General features: G+C 37.8%; 2 protein-coding genes across 2 annotated transcripts; one reads left to right on the top strand and one right to left on the bottom strand.

The window, feature by feature from the left end:
• The first annotated feature begins 313 nt into the window (after positions 1 to 313).
• On the top strand, positions 314 to 10,829 carry hnrnpub (heterogeneous nuclear ribonucleoprotein Ub). The gene is made up of 13 exons (XM_079583532.1): positions 314 to 1,015; positions 2,092 to 2,206; positions 5,689 to 5,762; positions 6,783 to 6,922; positions 7,014 to 7,113; positions 7,223 to 7,335; positions 7,430 to 7,693; positions 8,108 to 8,227; positions 8,309 to 8,606; positions 8,702 to 8,971; positions 9,088 to 9,380; positions 9,918 to 10,016; positions 10,194 to 10,829. Exons 1-13 carry the CDS (start codon positions 586 to 588, stop codon positions 10,242 to 10,244), a joined length of 2,367 nt encoding a protein of 788 aa, XP_079439658.1. The 5' UTR covers positions 314 to 585; the 3' UTR covers positions 10,245 to 10,829.
• Positions 10,830 to 12,745: 1,916 nt separating this feature from the next.
• Positions 12,746 to 14,808, bottom strand: lft1 (lefty1; the record flags this gene model as incomplete). The annotated part of the gene is made up of 4 exons (XM_079639814.1): positions 12,746 to 13,070; positions 13,713 to 13,952; positions 14,065 to 14,308; positions 14,541 to 14,808. The coding sequence occupies 4 exons, from the start codon at positions 14,806 to 14,808 to the stop codon at positions 12,746 to 12,748; spliced, it is 1,077 nt and encodes a 358-aa protein (XP_079495940.1).
• Between the last annotated feature and the right edge of the window lie 1,141 nt (positions 14,809 to 15,949).

The following is a 15,949-nucleotide window of genomic DNA, read 5'->3' as shown; positions in this document are numbered from 1 at the left end:
GCCACTACAGGATAGAGAAATAATAATAATCAAATCATCTTAATTCAAAGGGGAAGTTTTAATAACTCATTGATAAATATTTGTTCTTGTTTTAAGCATAAACTTCCTTCATTTTGTTACATTTTTTATTTTACATTTGCATCTCAGGTGAATGTGTCCTGATTTAAAGATTTGTGCAATGCAAGCAGCATTTAACGCCATGATTTTATTAATGTAGGACTTTCTGCTCTGCTTTCTGACCTTTTTTAAGGGTTTCATTTGTGTAAGGGCGAACTAAGACTTTTTTTAAGACCAGCAGAAACCTTGCTTGTGTGAGCCAAAATGGATCTTTATGGTCGTAAGCATCTTTGATGCTCATTACGATTGAACACGCCCATGTTCTCTGTGTGCAGTTGCATTTGGGAGGGGTCTAGCACCAGGCGCCATTGAATTGTTTTGCCGGTGGACACAGACGCAGAATCACCGACACACCGCGGCTGTGCGCAATTCAGAGAAGCAAAGCGGCCGTCGGCTCTACCTGGATTGCAATAGTCTAACAATCGAGTCTTTTTAGTTTTCATAGACCATCTACACTAAACCGACAACATGAGTGAAATCAACGTAAAAAAGCTTAAGGTGAACGAGTTGAAGGACGAGCTCAAGAAGCGTCAGCTCTCCGACAAGGGGTTGAAGGCCGAGCTTATGGAGCGACTGCAGGCCGCGCTCGATGCAGAGGCCCCGACCGAAGAGGAAGACGCTGTCGCGCCAGAAGCACCAGAAGAAAAGGAGGCCGATGGAAACGGTGTTGCAGTCAAACAAGAATGCACGGGTGAAGAAGAGCCAGAGGGCGAGAACATGGAGGCCGAGGAGCAAAATGGAGACAAGGGTGATGCCGCTGTTGTGGGTGATGGTCAGGACGACGAAATGGGTGAAGAGGAGGAGGATGGGGACGCCGGCGTGGAAATGGACAAAGCCTTCGAAGAAGATGATGAGGAGGACGACGACGATATCATTGACAAAATCGACGATGAAGACGGTGAGCCTCAATCTCATCCATTAGAGGGTGAGCTTTTTTGTGTTAAAAATGGCTTTCTAGACGCCGGGAGTATCGTGTTCACGTGCGCTTTGAAGCCGGTGAGATCATCATTTAGCATACGTGGCTAACGGCTAACCGGTGGCTATTGTGTAGATGGCTAATGTTGAGCTAATCCTGTCGGTTTCACTTTACTAGCTTGTTTTTCCAAGTGGTCTAACTCGGTTGAGTTTAAGTTTTTGATGGTTTCTTTGTTTTTAGCCGTGTTAGCAAAGCTATTTAAATCACCCGCGCGAGCCTTTTGTTGTTAGGGGTATGTTGGTTATTGTCGATATTTCGTTACGATAAAAGGTATATTTATATTCTAGTCTATATCTAACGGATTTTTATGCTTTATTGTACTGTTTTGGTCGGTTTAGGTAGTTTCAGAAAACTCGAATTGTCTCGCGGGAGGATCGCCTCGTTGCATGCTCATGGCGGGTCGCCCTCGCGCGGATAGCTGCTAGCTACATAACGTTACGTTGCTCTGCAGAAAACCTTACGGTAGACAATGCAGAAGTGCGGGGGTTACAGTGAAATAATATATTCTCGGCGGGTGATACGGTTAGGTATATTATACAATGGCGGGAAAGTACTTATAGCCTCGAAAGAAAGGTGCATTGTGTAGTTTCGGTTCAGATTGCTAGAAGGCGCCATTTACTTCCGCAAAAGGTCAGTTCAGGAGAATGTTGATGTTCCCCAGTTATTTGTCATCAAAGATGTGAACATTGACTGGTTAGCCAGCTACAATAGGCTATATATATAAATGTATTTGTTTGTCAATGCATTACATATTGTAGAGAAAAGCACTTAACACACTCACATTTTTGTCTGATCTGCTTTATGCAATCAGATCAGTGCTTGCAATTTGAATCCTGAATGCCATAATGACATAACCAAGCAAAGTATTCTGTCTGATCAGAGGTGGTCGGTTCATTATGTAACTCTGAAGTCCGAGCACTCCTGTCGTGTGGGCCACCCTTAAAACCCAGGGTCCAACACGTCCGGGCATTTCATTACTGTTTGTTTTATTTTCAAAGGGGATGCGGACAAAGACATCAGTGCTGATCAGAAGAATAAGAAGGGTGTTAAGAGACGCCGAGAGGAACATGGAAGGGGCTACTTTGAATTTATTGAAGAAAGCAAATACAGCCGGTAAGGATGGAAGTAATGGCCTTCATTATCCCCGAAGTGCCACTTTTAATATATATATATATTGGCTTTAAGTGCCAATGCCTTACCTAGAAAAATGCAACCCTCATCTACCTCTTAAAGTAAAACTATGTTGGGGGTCATTCCTGGCTAATACAAAACACCTTACCTGCAGAAAGCTCATGAAACAATTGGAAAAAACAATGTTATTGTCACACACACTCGCACTGTTGTCAGGCTGACTCTATGCGCGTGTGGCGATTCAGACAGCGACCAAAGCAATGACGATAGCACAAGATGCGGCTTCTGTCATGGCGGGGCGGGGGGTGATGGGGCAGTGGCGTAGAGTTTGTATCGCACAGTGCATCATTACGTAATGGGGCGGTAAAGTAATGGAAATGAAGCAAATTGTTGTTTCAATCTTCAGACGTTCCTTCGTCGTTTGTATTTTATTTTTTTGTATAATCTAAATCTGAAAAGTTAAATGTTATATTTTTCTTGTTTTCTTTGTGTATCTGTATTTAGAAAAAGTGTAAAGTATTGTAATAACTCTTCCTTTTAAAGTTTTTCATTTGTGGTCATCAGGTAAGTACAACCAACCATTTGCAAACTCTTGCAACTCTTCACATTGCATTAAGAAAAGGAAATATATTTATTTCTATAATGCATGTTCTTTCTCTAAGTGTGTGGTGCTCAATTCCAGACAGAATACATTCATTAGGAATCTTCTGTCTAGGTTTAATTTTCTAAGTGAACCAATGTTTGGATAGCAAATTGTCTCAATCTGCTTTTCTTTCAGCATATGGAACAAAAAGGAAAATGTAAATATTTTCATATCTGAATTACAATGGGTCTCAAGCCTAAAAAAATCTCCAAAGATGTTCGATACTTTGCGAGTCATCCCGTAGAAGCTGTTTTTTCTAACATGGAAATTCTAGCAATATATGACCCAGTTACCAATGGCAGCCATTGGTTTATTGAAGGGATGATCTAGACAGGGCTGTCACTTGAATTTATGGGGCCTGGGACAACATAATGGTGGCAACTCCCATATACTCAGAAACGTAAAGACTTGTTTAATGACCTTGTCATTACAGGGCCTGAGATGACATCTGTGGCATACTCTTGGTTACCACGGAAAGCAATTTCAACTCCTTTAGTTTGTAATAACAAGTGCAGTAGAAGTCTATGGGGCAAATATACTATTTGCTGTCTACATGCTTGTTTTATTATAGCAATCTAAAGCAAATACAGATGGTTACATTCAGGGTGGGAAATTAACTTTTTTGCCCAATTTTATCAGCCACATATATTTTTTACCAGCCACTTTTTCCGGAATTCAAATTGCAAGAAAGAAATTGCTTCAATACGTTTTTTATTTATTTCAGGGTACCCCCAGCATCCTCCAGCTTAAATTCAGACCTTTTTAATACCATTTCAAATGAAATTCAATGCCAACTTCGTACCCATTCCAACATAAGTATGAGGGGAAAATATCAAATCTGTATAAATTTTAAACCCTGGAAAATAATTATGTAGGCTATGTAGGCTACTTGAATTAAATAAAACATTTTATTTAAATGATCAGTCATATTTAATACATACGCAACAGCGTTGTAGTGTGCTTGGTGTGTGTAGGCCAGTGTTCATTTTGGCAACCATTTTTGATTCAGTCTTAGTCTTCATCTTCAAACGAAAATGCTTATGAAAGCAAACTTTTAGTCATTACTTTTAGTAAACTGCAGTTACTTTAGGTAGCTATTTTATATGTAGTCTTTAGACAGAAAATGTCATAATTATTCTCTCTAGGCCATTCAATTAAGCTTATGAGAAATTATTTACATTGCACTCTTTAGCAGTAGCACTTGTGCAATTCTACATATCCCTTTTCCTAAGTTCCTGCAGTCACACCTTTTCCATTAAGGGACAATATTCGCCCCCTTTAATACATTTTTTCATTTAATTTTTAACCTTTATAATACCTTTTAAAAATAAATAATGCTTTAAATAAAACAATGTTCAATAAATATGCAATGTTAAAAAACGTTTTTAATATTAATACAAATGTTATATTAAAATAGCCAGTAGGTGGCGGTCATCGAGTCATTCATTCATTGAATCTCACGATTCGTTCAAAGCCACAGATTTCGTTGCAAAATAGAGCAATAAGCCTGACTACTGTTTTAAATGCAGTACATCACTTAAATGTTACCCTTTTTTTTTACTGTTGTATAAAATCAATGTCACATTTGAAATCGTGTGGATATTCGGGAAACATTGCATTCTTGCTCATATATAATCAACATTTAAAAACACTGCTGGATATCAGCCTGCATTTTGATCGCAGATTTAGTCGCACAAACAGCGCAAGCGGCTCGTGACAGAACACAGACCGACTGAATGACACTTTAATTTAAGTAGAAAACCCCCAAATAAAGATCGCTGAACTCCAGCTTGTCTGTGTTTTCAGATCATCCGCGCTTCTTCAGCAGTGTAGAGAGCGCGTGCGCATGGTTAAAAATAATTTCCCTTTCTTCTGCACCAGCTCAGCTATATATATACACTTTTTATTTTATTTTTATTCTCAGCTTAGCTATGTGTATAAGTTATACAGTATAACGGTCTCCAATAAAAAAAAAAAACAATCAAAAGAGTTACTCGACAAAAGTGTATTATTGTTACTTAGCAACCGCATTCTTTGACAAAGGCTGTCCAATCCGTACAATGAAATCACTCGCAGCATGTGTTTATTGGTTGCTACTTAATACATTCAATGTTAAGTCAATGTAAAGACGCGTTTATGCGCGTCTGGTGGTCCTGTCCTGGTCCCTCGGTGGATGCGAATTTTTGCGAACTCTTTTGGTGCGAACGCAGCATTATTATAATCCACCCGCCACTGTGGCTGGTATACACGGCAAAGTGCTAATTTCCCACCCTGGTTACATTTCTATTTTAGAATGTTGGATTTTGTCATGACAGCAAAATTCCTTTTCCAGATGTCCCTTATAAAACTATTATTCCAAGTTTGCTATATAAATATATTTAGAAAATATTAATTTTAACCCTTTCATTTAAGTCTTTTGTATAGTCAAAGATAGGGCAAAACAGCTTTGTGGACTTAAGTTTGTTTTGACCTTTCCAGATAGATTTGCATAGATATTATATAAATACCCTTAGACCTTTTCAGACCATGACTTAATAAAACGAAGATTTTTCCACTTTCTCTTTCACCAACAAGTTTTCTTTCAGGCTTCGTCATGGGGTAAACTGGTAAGCAATGATGGCAAATTTTGCATTCATAAATGTGAATTTACAAAACTGTAAGAATGTTACGAGCAGCCAATGTAAGGTAATGCAAATCTACTGTTGGTGCTGCAGTGGCTATAAGGAAGGACCTCACCTGGACATTGGAAGCATGCCAGTCTATCACAGTCCAATTTTTGTGCTTCACTCGTGGAATTAATGGCTTATTGCCTCTATTTCAGGGCTAAGTCTCCCCTGCCACCTCTGGAGGAAGAGGATGAAGAGTTTGACGACACGCTGGTCTGCTTGGATCCCTGTGAGTGCTTTAAGAAATGAGTCCAGTATCTCAGGCATACTTTATTAAATTATGAAAAGTTCTCTTAGAAAATATCAACACAAACCATTTTTGAGTTTTACCTTGTATAGGTTTTTGCCTTGTATAAATTGTTCTTTTATAGTTTAACTTGATACTCGCCATGGTGTTAAAACACCAACCAACCAACCTTTATTTGTTGCTCACTGACCAGGGGGTGCATTACAGAAAGATCCTAACTTTAGAATCCCGTCTTATCTGTTTGGTAACAGCGGCAATTTCAGTTAGGACCTCATTTAGGACAAAAGCTTTTACACAATGACATTTCTTAAGTGCACAATCTTATCTTAACTGCAGATAGGAAAAGGGTATAACAGAAGCATCCTAACTCCACAAAAAAAAAAAAACTAAAATCTGTCTTCACTTTAAGACAACCCCAATGGTTTCCTAACTTCGAAATTATTTGTAAGCCAACTGTAAAAATCACATAATAGCCCTGTCTGAGAATGGCGTCACATTTATTAATGATACAAGATGAAGACGTTTGATGGTGGAAAGACTTTGTGAACACCCAAATGATGTGCTGGACTTTGATGACAAGACTCCTATGAAATAAAAGGATTAGGCTTTGCCTTTTCTACCAAGCTTATCAAAACTTCACTTAATCAAAAGCACAACTTATTTTGTTTCTCCATTCTCCAGTTTTTCTGTTTTACTTCACACAGCAGCTATTTGCGTGTCGTTGGTTACTTGGTAACAGACCTGAAAGTTGATTACTGAACTCAGTGGAGGGGTTTAGGATTTCCTAACTGCAGATAAGATGAGATTTTGCAAGATAGGATAAATCAACTTAAGATTTGGTTCTATAATACGAATTTGTGAACAATCCTAAATTGACTTGTCAGATCTTAACTTAAGATAGAAAGTTTCTGTAAATGCCCCCAGTATTGTAGAAATGTTATAAACTGTAAAGTTGCTCTTCTTGGACTAACAAACTCCTTTAAATTTTCGATGTCTCCGTAGACAATTGCGACCTCCATTTCAAAGTCTCCCGAGACCGATACAGCGCCTCGTCCCTCACCATGGAGAGTTTTGCTTACCTTTGGGCAGGTGGCCGTGCCTCCTATGGAGTAAACCAGGGCAAAGCCTGCTTCGAAATGAAGGCGAGTACTGTGACATTTTTATGTAACGGGATGAGGAAGTGATGAATTTTGGATCAGTACGTTATTCCTTATTTGTCTCCTGTATTTGCAGATCACTGAGAAAATCCCAGTCAAGCATTTAAACAGTAAAAACATGGACTTTCATGATGTCCATATTGGCTGGTCCCTGGCTAATGGAAGTCTTTTGCTGGGTAAGTGCAGTTAGTTACTCTTAACATGGTCCCGATATGGCCACAATGTATGATTGTGCAGCTCTATTTAATTTTATTTTAACACATGACTGTTATATTATTGTTCTAGGTGAGGAGGAGCATTCCTACTCTTATTCGGGCAAAGGGAAGAAGACTTCAAACTGTGTGACTGAAGACTACGGGGAGAGTTTTGATGAAAATGATGTCATCGGCTGCTTTATTGTAAGGCCTGGAGTTCACAACGCTCTCACAACAGTTGTTTTCCCCCTTTACTTGACATTTATTCTCATGTACTTTTGCTCTTTTTCTCACCTAGAATTTTGATGCTGATGAAGTGGAGATTTCATTTTCCAAAAATGGCAAGGACCTTGATGTGGCTTTCAAGGTCAATAAGGAGACCTTGGCCGGACAAACTCTGTTCCCCCATGTTCTTTGCCACAACTGTGCTGTTGAGTTCAATTTCGGTCAGAACGAGACGCCATTCTTCCCTAAGGTGGAGGACTTCACCTTCCTGCAGCAAATTCCTGTGGATGTGCGTATCAGAGGACCTAAGGGACCTGAGACCAAGAAAGATTGCGAGGTACTCACCTCAATTTTTTATTTAATTTTTTTCACTTTTTATTCATTAACTGAAGAAATGTATCACGGTTCATATTAGAATGTTTTGTGAAATGTTGTATCTTTTCTAGAACAGCTATTTTAAAATGTGATTTTAAATTGTAATATATTTGATTACTAATAAATTAATGTTTTTATTTGTATTAAATCATATTTATATTGCTTTTAGATATATTAAAATGGAAAGAAAAATATTTTAAATGGTACTATTTCACTTTTTGGTCAAATTCAGCCTTGATGAGCATAAGAGACCTCTTTTAAAAACATATTGAACGGTTGTGTAAAAAAACCCGTTCACAGCACATGTGATACATGACAGCATGAATATTAGTTGTGCATGCATTAATGATATGATTATCACTTCTTTTTTTTCAAGGTGATTGTCATGGTCGGCCTTCCTGGATCTGGAAAAACTGCTTGGGTAAAGAAAAATGTTGAAGAGAACCCTGGGAAGTTTAACATCCTCAGCACCAACACTATTTTGGAGAAGATGATGGTGAGTGTGTATTTTTAAATTTTTATCCTGTCTTAATTTCTGTCTTATTTTCTCATCTAATCTTCTTTTTTGGACTTGCAGATTGACAGCATGAAGAGGCAAAACAAAGACACCGCAAAGCTCTCCGCCATCTCTCAGCGTGCTCCTTTGTTCCTGGGCAAGTTTATTGAAATTGCTGCCCGCAAAAAGAGAAACTATATTTTGGATCAGACTAATGTCTCGGCACCGGCCCAGAGAAGGAAGATGTGTCTGTTTGCTGGCTTCCAACGCAAAGCTGTAGTGGTCTTCCCTACAGACGAGGCCCTTAAGGAGAGAGCGCAGAAGAAAGTGGAAACCGACGGCAAAGATGTACCCGAGCACGCCGTTCTAAAAATGAAAGGTAAGATGTGATTTCTTATTTCCCCATTGCAAAACCAACCTGGTATGTAAAGTAGGAATACAAAATGTTTTTTTTTTTTTTAAACCTCTTTACAGGTATCTACACATTGCCAGAAGTAGGAGACTGCTTCTCAGAGGTCACCTATGTGGAACTGCAGAAGGAAGAGGCTGTCAAGCTTTTGGAGCAGTACAAGGAAGAGAGTAAGAGTGCTTTGCCACCAGAGAAGAAAGTCAACCAGGGTACCTTGACCCCCAGAAAGGGAGGTGGACGAGGCAGAGGGCCTAAGAACCAGTTCAGTAGGGGTGGTGGTCCAGGACCACGTGGAGGCAGAGGTGGATTCCAGCCCCGTGGAAACTTTAGAGGATGTAAGGGGCTTTTTTTGGACTAATACAGAACTTTTGTACAAGGCGCTCTTCAGTGAGCTGCCGATGAAACGGCTAAAATAAGGTCTATTTATAATTGAAATATTTTTTCCTTTTAGTACCAGTACCACCTCGTGTTGGCGGTTTTAATCGTCATCCACGTGGCTACATGCCACCTCCACCACCACCACCTGTCTTCCGAGGCGGGTTCCATAGTCGAGGCAACTTCAGCAGAGGTGGAGGCGGTGGGATGCCCAACCGGGGAATGGCTCCCAGGGGCGGGCACATGAGGGGAGGGCACATGAGGGGCAACATGGGCAACAGAGGTGGAGCAATGAGCCGTGGAGGGCCTGCAAACAGAGGTAACGTGCACCGCGGCGGTGGACCCAACCACAGAGGACACTTTCAGCAGGTTAGTTCCTATTTTTTTGCCACCAAATACACTATTCAAAAGTATGGGGTATGATTGTTTTTTTAAAGAAATATCTTTCAACAATATTCTGACCAAGGCTGCATTTATTTGATTGACAATAGTCAAAACAGTTATTTTTTGAAATAGTAATACAGTTTATAATAAATTTTTTCTATTGTAATATATTTAAATGTAATTTATTCATGTGATGGCAAAGCTGATTTTGTCACATGATCCCTTTAGAAATCATTCTAATATGCTAATTTGGTGCTTAAACATGATCAATGCTGAAAACATCAATAAAGTTTAAAAGAATATATAATATGTGTGTATATATATAGTGTCCATAAGTATACAAAATCCAGTCTTTACTCTTTACAGGCACTTTTTGATTAATTTAATGTATGCATGCTGAATAAAATTTCATTCTTGAGGAAGAAATTCACTGACCCCAACCTTTTGAATTGTACATCCTTATAAACCTCAATTTGATCTGACTTTGACATGGAGAGTAATTTTGAATTTTCACATTCTTAGAAGTTCCGCGGCAGAGGAGCCCACCAGCAGAATCGTGGGGGTTTTGGCAACAAAAATGGGTCTTTTGCCCAATCCTTTAACCAGAGTTGGCAACAAGGGGTGAGTAAAGTTATATTGTTGAGAAAGCTGACATTTGATTGGGTCAGAAATGAGTCTTACATTTTATACTCTTCCAATGAGAAATCCAACAACAAATTGGCTGTAGTTTCCAAATTATTTTACGACAAAATCAAATTGTAGTCCATTTGACTGATGAAACTTTCTTTGACCCCTTAGTTCTGGAACCAGAAGCCATGGAATCAACAGTACCACCCAGGATATTACTAAGTGCACATTTGTATTAAAGACTCATGGCCTCTGTTGCACTGAGATGCACAGCCACAGAATATCCATCCACTTTTATGGTCCTCGTTTATTGTAATTTTTTTAAAGGAAGTCCATTTTTAAATGAGAAGCAAGTGGCAAACAAACATTCCGCCTCAGAAGTAAACAGTCTACGTTCTACATAGATGTGTGATGTCTTCACTCTCAGATTTTTGTAAAATGCATTTCCTCCCCCCTTTTTTGTATCACAGCTTTGATATTGTTATATCAGGAATCACTGCATATGTCTTTGCTTTGAATTTCAGGGTTGTGAATTTTATTCTGTAAAATGTCATTTTTACTCATTGTAAATTATTTTATTATTTTAAGTTCTTTTGCGCAAGTGTAGTGTTAAAAAAATCCCTGTGAACCTTAATATTTTCAAAACTTTTGTCAATAATCATTCATATTTACTCAGCAACTTTTCATGTTCAGTGGAGGAGTGAAAATATTGTTCTATTTACTATTTGCATTTTCAAGTTTTTCTTTGTTAGCCCAGACTGTAACAGTTACTTCATAGGTTTGCAATAAAAGATGTGCTTGCTTTTCTATGACTTTTTATGGCTTTTGACTGATATCTTGAACAATCCATTTAAAAAGCCTTTGAATGTCAATCAGATTTGTCTCTTAATTCAGCACCGTAAGACCTTTCAGTGTCTTCCTGTCATGCGGTGGAAATATTTGTAAATCAATTTAGTTAATGACTTTTTAAATGCACTGCATAGTTTCAAAAGTAAATTTATGCATTTGTATCATGTAAAAAAACAAGACAAGCCATTATGAAACATGTATATTCAATGAGCTTATTTACACAAATCAACATTTTATCAACAATAACTTAAAATATATATTGTACGTTAAGCTTACTAATGCTTTTGAGTAACATTTTGTGGCAACACGCAGAGTCTTATGTGAGTAACCACTAGATGGATCTGTTTAATAATGCAACTTTCCCATTTCTGCTCCACAATTTGGACCATCTTATTACAGGATAACACGTTTCTGTTGGGATTAACTGGGCAAATAGTTTCCTTGATGACAACGGTTTTAGATATAACAGCCAGCTCATAAGAAAGTTCTTTTGTTAAATTCTCAAAGGCATTATTAATGTTACATAGAGCGAGCTGTGAAATACTGCAGAGTTTAAGGTCATATCAGAATTTTCTAACTGATATGGATTTTCTCAATTTAAATAACCTGCATTTTGATACTCATTCAGACCACATCTCACACACCCATGATCACATCCTGTTTTTCCGTCAAGACAGGCCCTTGACTTGTTCCAATGAATATATTTCTTAAAAAGTGCCAAATGGCCAAAGAAAAAGGGCAGCTATTTTTGACTTAAAATTGGTGTATTTTAACATGATGTAATAGTTTAAGTGGATTTTTTTAAAAGTATATACCATATAAATTGATGTAAAAGTAATTTTTATTTCTTGACATGATTTCATGTGGGATAAAATAATGACCCTATTGAATTTACTGCATATAGCATGGCATGAGAGATTTGCGACGATTACTACATAGACCTTGCTTGTGCTGTTTTGGGGATGAAAGTCTCAATTTTACTACAAATGTGGCATTATGTGTTGTTTAGAGATGGCAGGTGGTATGGTTTATGATGTTTGTATTTTGGCATTGTTTTCTCTTTTTTTCAACGAGATGAATGTTAAAGTGTTTCATGATGTAAGGAAATGTGTCATTAAATAATGTAATAAACGTCTGAGATAAATCATTGTGTTTTGTTCTCTAATGTAAAATATGTCTTAATTAATATCACTTAGTATAGTTAAATAGTTACTGTGGGAACTACTAATGTCATGAAATTAATGACTAGAAATTAAAAAGACAGCAAGATTCTTAAATCTTATTTGATTGAAGAAAACTTGTTTTGACTGATATTATATATGGTTACCATCATGCTTTTTTCTATATGTATCAGAACCATTTATGCTATTAGGTATGTTTAAATAAGGATCTTGACACTTAACCCCTTTTTGAATTACAAATTGTTCTGTTTAATAAGTGATTATTTGTGTGTGTAGAGTAAACAAAAACATAACTGCCTTGTGTAGGCTATTTACGTCTGCTCTCCATGTGGCCATCTGCAAACACTGGAATATGCTAATGTTTATTTGGTTTAAGAAGAGGAAAAGTCACTAAAAGAGTAGAAGTTTCAATGAAAAATAGTTTACTTTATATTCAGTCAAAGTGACATATACAACAAACCCATTCTATTTACTGCTCAAAATATAACATCTACAACTCAATCTTTTCAGTTCATATGGCATCATATACGAATGCAAAAATAAATGCATATCAATTTAGCAATATTTACAAATTTATACAAAGTGCTTAAGGTATGTCATGAAGGCTAAGTTGCCAACACCCTTTCTTAGCCAGCCTATAACAAAGTACAGTGCGTCATCACGATGACTGGTGGTCGATGGCAAATGGCATATTCATACGACTGAAATATTATCCATTGCGCATCCACATTGTTCAACAATCATGTTTGGGAATTCAGCCACCTCAATTTCAGTATAATCTCCCTTTTTCACTAAATACATCATCGGTAGCGGCGCGCTCTCCACAACCGCGCACTTTCTCTCTCCGTAGCCGTAGTTGCGCTTGGGCTGCCGGCAGCCGCCGTTGCACCGGAATGCCTGATACCCGGAAGGTTCGATGATCCAGTACTGGGTCCAAGTCAAGGCTCGGAAATTGATGAAGTATTTTTCCCTGCAGCACATTTCACTGTCTTTGTTGGTTTCACAGTCTCCATTAGACCTGCAACGTGAACAATAAAGGAATATTAACACATTGTTGAGCGTTTTAAATGAAACACATCCGTTTTATTTTTAAGAAATGAACTCCGTAAGGCTTTAGAGCCAGTGTTAGGCTACATAAATCACATGTAAAAAATATATTTAATTATAATACCATTAGGATAATTCTTTTGAGTAGGCTATTTGACAATTTGAAAAATTCCGCAAGAATTAACATTGAAATTATTTATTGCTAACTCTATGTATAAAACAGAATTAATTCGAATCAATAAATATATATATATATATATTCTAAAAGTAGGCTAGCCTAGGTCTATTTGCCTAAATTAGCCACATTTACACTATGTAAATACATAGCCTAATTTATTATTTGAGCCTAGGCATACATACATACATACATATATATATATATATCAAATAATATTATATAGAATATAAATTAAGCAAATTAGCATATTCGGCCTAATAGGCTACTTTAAAAAAAAAAAAAAGCAGGCATATGTAACAGTAAATGTTTCGTTTAATTACAGTTATGATTAGGTCATTTAAAGAAACAAAATGAAAAAAAAAATAGTGAATCTGTTCTTTAAAACTAGAATACTCCAGAAAAGAGTCGAATATTAAGGATTGAAGCAAGGCTTACCCAAACTCTTCGAGGTTGAGGGTGTAAAGAACAAGCTCAGGTTTTCCCAGAGTGTTGTCGTTTGGATCTTGAGTTGTGAAGTGGACACACTTGGCCATCTCTGCCGCGTAACTGCCGGGTCTCTCGCCCTCGATCCACACCTCAAGGTGCATGGGCATCTCCATTCGACTCTTCGACCAATAGTGTACTGCCTGGGTGACATCAAAGCTCTTCCAGCCGGTTTCGTGAATGGGAATCAATCTGAGGAGGTAATGGTTGTGACAATTAGCATGCATGTTCCTTAACGCCAATCAGCAGTGGAATTAGCATAATGAAGAAAGAATAATGACTGTCTGTGTCGGTCTCTGCTTACCTGGAATCCACTAGTGAAGTTCTGTTTGACCCGTCTTCCAGAGGCTCTACCCAGTAGATGCTCACCCTGGCGTTGTTGACGGGCCTGTGGCCCTTTCTCTCTGGGATGGAGCGCTTGTGTGGGGCTTTCTTGAACAGTTTCAGTTCTGCCATGGTCACTTCACTGTTCTCAGGGATCCTTGATGTCATCTCAAAGACCACACGTTGACGTGTCGTGTCAGAATATACAAATTCCCCAGAGATGTCTGGAATAGACGAGAGCAATTTATTTATTAATTTTATTCTTAAAAAATTATGTAGCTTAGGCCTATTTAAAGTTTTTTTTTTTTTTTTTTAATTGCAGCCCATTACATATACATTTGCATGGCACAATTTATGCACAACATTTTTGTATTTAATGTCAGTTTACTGGTTCTTTATCTCTACATTTTGCATTATACATTGTGCATTTAAGTTAATTAAGCAAATGAATCTTACCTGCATTGCCAGGGATTCCCCTCAGGATGCCGGCTAAACTGGGAAGCGAGCGGCGTTTCCTTGCGTGATGCATTTTCAGCATGGAAATATATTTGTTCTTAATGTGCGCTGGAATCACAAGGTTCTCCAGATCCCTCTTGTGAATTCTCGGAACTTCACTAAGTCCCAATTTCTCCAGTAGAGCCTCTTTCATGTCTTCGTGGGTGAAACCCCTCGCCATCGCGAATAGTGCTGCGCAAAGGAGGCAAGCGGTACGGATTGAGGACATCTTTTACGCGAAGGTGCAGGAGAGGTTCTGAGTCTGTGCTGATGTTCTCGGTCTGAAATGAATCTGCTTTGACAGCGGCCCGTCCTTATATGCACCCGTTAGACCCCCAGTTGTTCGCACTTTGTCAAAGGGAGGGGGGGCTCTGACATCAGAGAGAAGGTGAATAGGTGATACATGAAAGCCACGATTCATCGGAGAAATGAAGGCAAAATGCACAAATTTAAACTAGAATGATAATTCAAATAACCCATTTTTATTCAAGCAAAAATTGTAATAGGCTAATACATAATAGAATAATTTCAAGTTTCCAGATAGATACATAATAGAATAATTTCAAGTTTCCAGATAGATAGATAGATAGATAGATAGATAGATAGATAGATAGATAGATAGATAGATAGATAGATAGATAGATAGATAGATAGATAGATAGATAGATAGGCTAGATAGATAGATGATAGATAGATAGATAGATAGATAGATCCAGACATACATATAGATAGATAGATAGATGCAGACATACAGATAGATAGATAGATAGATAGATAGATGCAGACATACATATAGATATAGATAGATAGATAGATAGGTAGATAGATAGATAGATAGATAGATAGATAGATAGATAGATAGATAGATAGATAGATAGATAGATAGATATATGCAGACATACAGATAGATAGATAGATAGATAGATAGATAGATAGATAGATAGATAGATAGATAGATAGATAGATAGATAGATAGACAGACAGATAGGCCTATATATATTTTTAACTTTATGCAATTTAACAAAACATGTCACAAGTGATCTTTTTTGCAATACAAGCATAGTTAACACAATATGTGTGAATTTAGTCTACCTGCTCTACTTGCATTTTATGTTATCTGTATTGCTGACATATAATGTTCTTGTTGTGTGGATTTACCGATGACCTTCCAGACATGGTGAACCTAGAACGCTCCCTCCTTTCCAGTTTGCATGTGCACGTTGATGTAGCACCCTTGTTCGTCATGTGTACATTCCCCTGGACATTGTAAAACATTCCTAGTCTGGCAAGAGTCTGTCAGTATAGAGTTTTCAGTCCCTCTGTTTAAGCACCATTCTGATCACCCTCGCTGTGGTCCCATCATCATTGGG

The sequence above is a fragment of the Phoxinus phoxinus genome (assembly GCF_949152265.1).
Source record: "Phoxinus phoxinus genome assembly, chromosome: 16".
In the NCBI taxonomy this organism is placed as follows: domain Eukaryota; kingdom Metazoa; phylum Chordata; class Actinopteri; order Cypriniformes; family Leuciscidae; genus Phoxinus; species Phoxinus phoxinus.
This window is presented reverse-complemented; position numbering and strand designations above follow the sequence as displayed.